General features: G+C 40.1%; 1 protein-coding gene across 1 annotated transcript; it reads left to right on the top strand.

Moving 5' to 3' along the window:
• Positions 1-1,374: 1,374 nt before the first annotated feature.
• On the top strand, positions 1,375-3,474 carry LOC131621962 (uncharacterized). Its single transcript, XM_058893025.1, has one exon. It carries the CDS (start codon positions 1,375-1,377, stop codon positions 3,472-3,474), a length of 2,100 nt encoding a protein of 699 aa, XP_058749008.1.
• The last annotated feature ends 339 nt before the right edge of the window (positions 3,475-3,813 follow it).

Genomic DNA, 3,813 nt, shown 5'->3' on the forward strand with positions numbered 1-3,813 from the left:
CAACCAAACATCATCATAATGTAATTTCTAGCTTTTATTATTTTTTCTTCCTCGGTTGAATTGTCATTCAATTGAAGACTTTCATAATGATCCTTAAGTTGAGTAAAAAAAATACCTTGTCCCCTCGCATCACCTTGACCTAACATATCTTTGCCCAACAATTCCTCACATAGATTATTGGGTAGTTGAACAGGACCATTCACCTCGTTACCGTCAATGGGAAGACCCAACAGCATGTAAACATCTTCTAAGGTGACGGTGCATTCACCAGTGGGGAGATGAAACGTGTGTGTTTCTGGTATCCATCTTTCTAACAGTGCAAGTATGAACCTCGTGTCAATTGTTATGTTTTAAATGTTTATCACATGTCCAAAACCTGCTTGTATTAAATATGGTATGATAATAGGATCGGGAGACAAAAAACCGTGTCGACGACATCGAAATCTTTCGGGATCCTAAACAAAAAAATAATAATATGTAAAATATACGAACGTGTAAAATATGCGATAACATAAAATATACGAATTAATATGTAAAACTCACAAATTCGGCAATGTTTGCTATTGTGCCTCTGTGTTTCTCGCCCATAGTGAGAAGAGCCATAATGGAAAGTTTGATCGAAATTATATGAGTGTGTAGTAGAGATTGTTAGAAGTGATGATGAAAAATAAAATCATACAAGTGTATTTATAGGAGATAGTTTGCATGGACAATTTAATGAGGTGGGTGGAATTGCATGCATGCTTGGCACTTGTCACGAGCAAGCCATATGAGATGGCGCCTCCCTTCCACAAAATACACTAAGGCGCCATTCAAGATGGCTTAGTGCAGGCTATGCTATTTAGACTAGGCCGCAGCATGTGTAAGAATAGGTGGCAGAGTGTGTAAGAGTGCGTAAGAGTAGGCTGAGCTCGGAATCATGACCAAAAAGGTGAGAAGGCGCCATCTCATATGGCGACTTAGTATTTTTTTTGTACAAAGGCTCCATCTCATATGGCTTGCTCGTGATTCTTATTTTTTTTTCCTGTACACCTATATATATCAGATGAAATGAATAGCTCTGTACTCAAACATAACTCTTAAACTCTCAAACACTAAAACAACAAGATGGCCTCTGCACCTCAATATATTATTAATGCACACATCAATGGTGAGACTTACCAATTTGATGCATCTGGTTTTTTATTTCGAAACACTGAAGTTACCCAATTTTGTTTAAGTTGAAAATCTAACTTCGTACATTTCAAAAATCTATTGGAGATCAATCTATCCCGAGGTACAGTTTTACAGATCTTCTATCAACATCCGGTCTTTTTTGGAGATCAAACAAAATTTTACCAGGTGGAGGTTAAGGATGATGAAGATTTACAAAACATGTTTTATAATCATGGATTTTCTGGATACGACTCCATTGAGTTATATGTTCTGCTCCAACAACCAAACGAGAGCCAGGTCGTTGATCCCATCGAAGTAGAACAAGCTGAGGTCGATGTAATTGATGAAGACGAAGAAGATCCAGAGTTAGCATTTGATGACATGGTGAACGATGAGTCTGAAGAAGATGTTGAAGGTGTAATACCTCCAATTTCAACATACACACCGCCGTCTCACATGTCGAACGTTGACATGGCCGGTGATGAACCCTCATCAGACATATTCCACAACGTCTGCATGCAGTCAGATGCAACTTTAAAAGAGAAAGATAGTTTTCGTTCGAAGGATGAGTGCATGCAAGCAATAAAAAAGTTCCACATGTTAAACTCTATGGATTTTAAAGTGGACCGAACAAATGCAGAACGGTACAAAATCAAATGTACCAATACTGAGTGTTTGTTCAAGCTCACTGCTTCATACAGGTTGAGAAGTGATTCATGGGTGATAGGCAAAATTTCTCAACCTCACACTTGCATCAACTCTTCTCGCTCGCAAGATCATCGTAAGTTAAGTTACGATCTGATATGTCAAGAAATCTTACCTCTCATCAACAATGATCCATCGTTGAAGGTGAGAACAATAATTTCTCACATCACTAAAGTATACAACTATACGCCCTCGTACAGGAAAGCATGGTTAGCAAAAACCAAGGCGATTGAACAAGTATACGGTAATTGGGAGGAATCATACAAAGAGTTACCCCGCTACTTAAATGCACTCTGCACTTATGCTCCTGGTACTGTTTATGAGATGGAAACATTGCCCGCGTATGCCCCAAATGGTACTCTTGTCAGCGGAAATGGAATATTTCGTCGTCTATTCTGGGCCTTCCAACCTTGCATCAGAGGGTTTGCATTCTGCAAACCTATTATTCAAATAGATGGAACTTGGTTGTACGGAAAATACAAAGGCACCCTACTGATGGCAGTCGCACAAGACGGAAACAGCAACGTCTTCCCAATTGCATTCGCTCTAGTCGATGGAGAGACCGGTGGAGGTTGGAGTTTCTTTCTCAAAAATCTCAGAACACACGTGGCTCCGCAAGCTGGTCTCTGTTTGATCTCTGATAGACATGCTTCTATTGTGAGTGCATACAATAACCCGGATAATGGTTGGCATGACCCCCTTTCTACGCATGTCTTCTGCATTAGACATATTGTACAAAATTTCACGCGAGAAATTAAAGATAGGGCTCTTCGAAAATTGGTTATGAACGCAGGGTATGCATTAACTCAACCATCTTTCAAACATTACCGTAGAGAGATCAGACTGTCAAATCCAGATGCAGGTACTTGGATTGATAATATTCCAGTGGAGAAGTGGACTAGGTCATACGACAATGGACATCGATGGGGACACATGACAACAAATCTTGTTGAATCAATGAACGGTGTCTTCAAAGGCATACGACACCTCCCTGTAACCGCTTTGGTAAAATCAACATATTTTAGGATGGCTTCATTGTTTGCACAAAGAGGTGAAAGGTGGGACGCTGTGTTACGAGCTGGACAATTGTGGAGTGAATGTTGCACAAGATTTATCAAGGCAGAAGGTGCGAAGGCCAACACACATATGGTTACAAGGTTTGACCGACATAACCAAAATTTCATGGTCAGAGAGACAATCGACCACGGCGAAGGGCTACCAAGACAAGAGTATAGGGTTCTACTAGAAGAACGTTGGTGTGATTGCGGCAAGTTTCAGGCATTTCGTATGCCTTGCTCCCATGTCATTGCAACATGTGCCCATTCTCACTTAGATGCATTAGCACTCCTGTCTCCCATTTACAAGTTTGAGACCTTGCTCCACGTATACAACAATGGCTTTGCAGTGGTAGCAAAAGAGGATTATTGGCCTGCGTACGAGGGAGAAATTGTTTGGCACAACGACCAAATGCGGAGAAATAAAAAGGGTCGTCCCAAAAGCAAGCGTATCACAACTGAAATGGACGAGCTCAATAAGCTAGAAAGAAAGTGTGGTTTATGTCGCCAAGTCGGACACAATAAAAAAAATTGTCCTAATCATGCAAGTGGTTCTTAGAATTGAATTTTGTATGCACACTTCTTTTAAGATCTAAACATGTCTTCTTTTCATTAAGAGCATTTGTTACAACACATATCATTGTTAGAAATTAAATGGCATAATGACTTAAAAACAACACATACAACGGATACAAAAAAACGCCAACAACACGACAAGTTATCTAAGATATAACAAGCACCAAAAAAATGTCATCAGAACCGTGCATCATCATCATTACGTCTCTGTCTCTTTCAACTTCCTCCAACCAAGTGCGAGACGTTCCAGTCGCAAGTGATATGGCAGTTCTTCTTCTCTGGATTCTTCTAATTTCTTCGCCTGTTGGGATGTCGTCATCTA

The sequence above is a fragment of the Vicia villosa genome, unplaced genomic scaffold (assembly GCF_029867415.1).
Source record: "Vicia villosa cultivar HV-30 ecotype Madison, WI unplaced genomic scaffold, Vvil1.0 ctg.000015F_1_1_6_unsc, whole genome shotgun sequence".
In the NCBI taxonomy this organism is placed as follows: domain Eukaryota; kingdom Viridiplantae; phylum Streptophyta; class Magnoliopsida; order Fabales; family Fabaceae; genus Vicia; species Vicia villosa.

What these genes read in the sequence shown, in the direction of transcription:
- LOC131621962 (XM_058893025.1), top strand. Translation starts at nt 1,375, where the DNA reads ATGTTTTATAATCATGGATTTTCTGGATACGACTCCATTGAGTTATAT.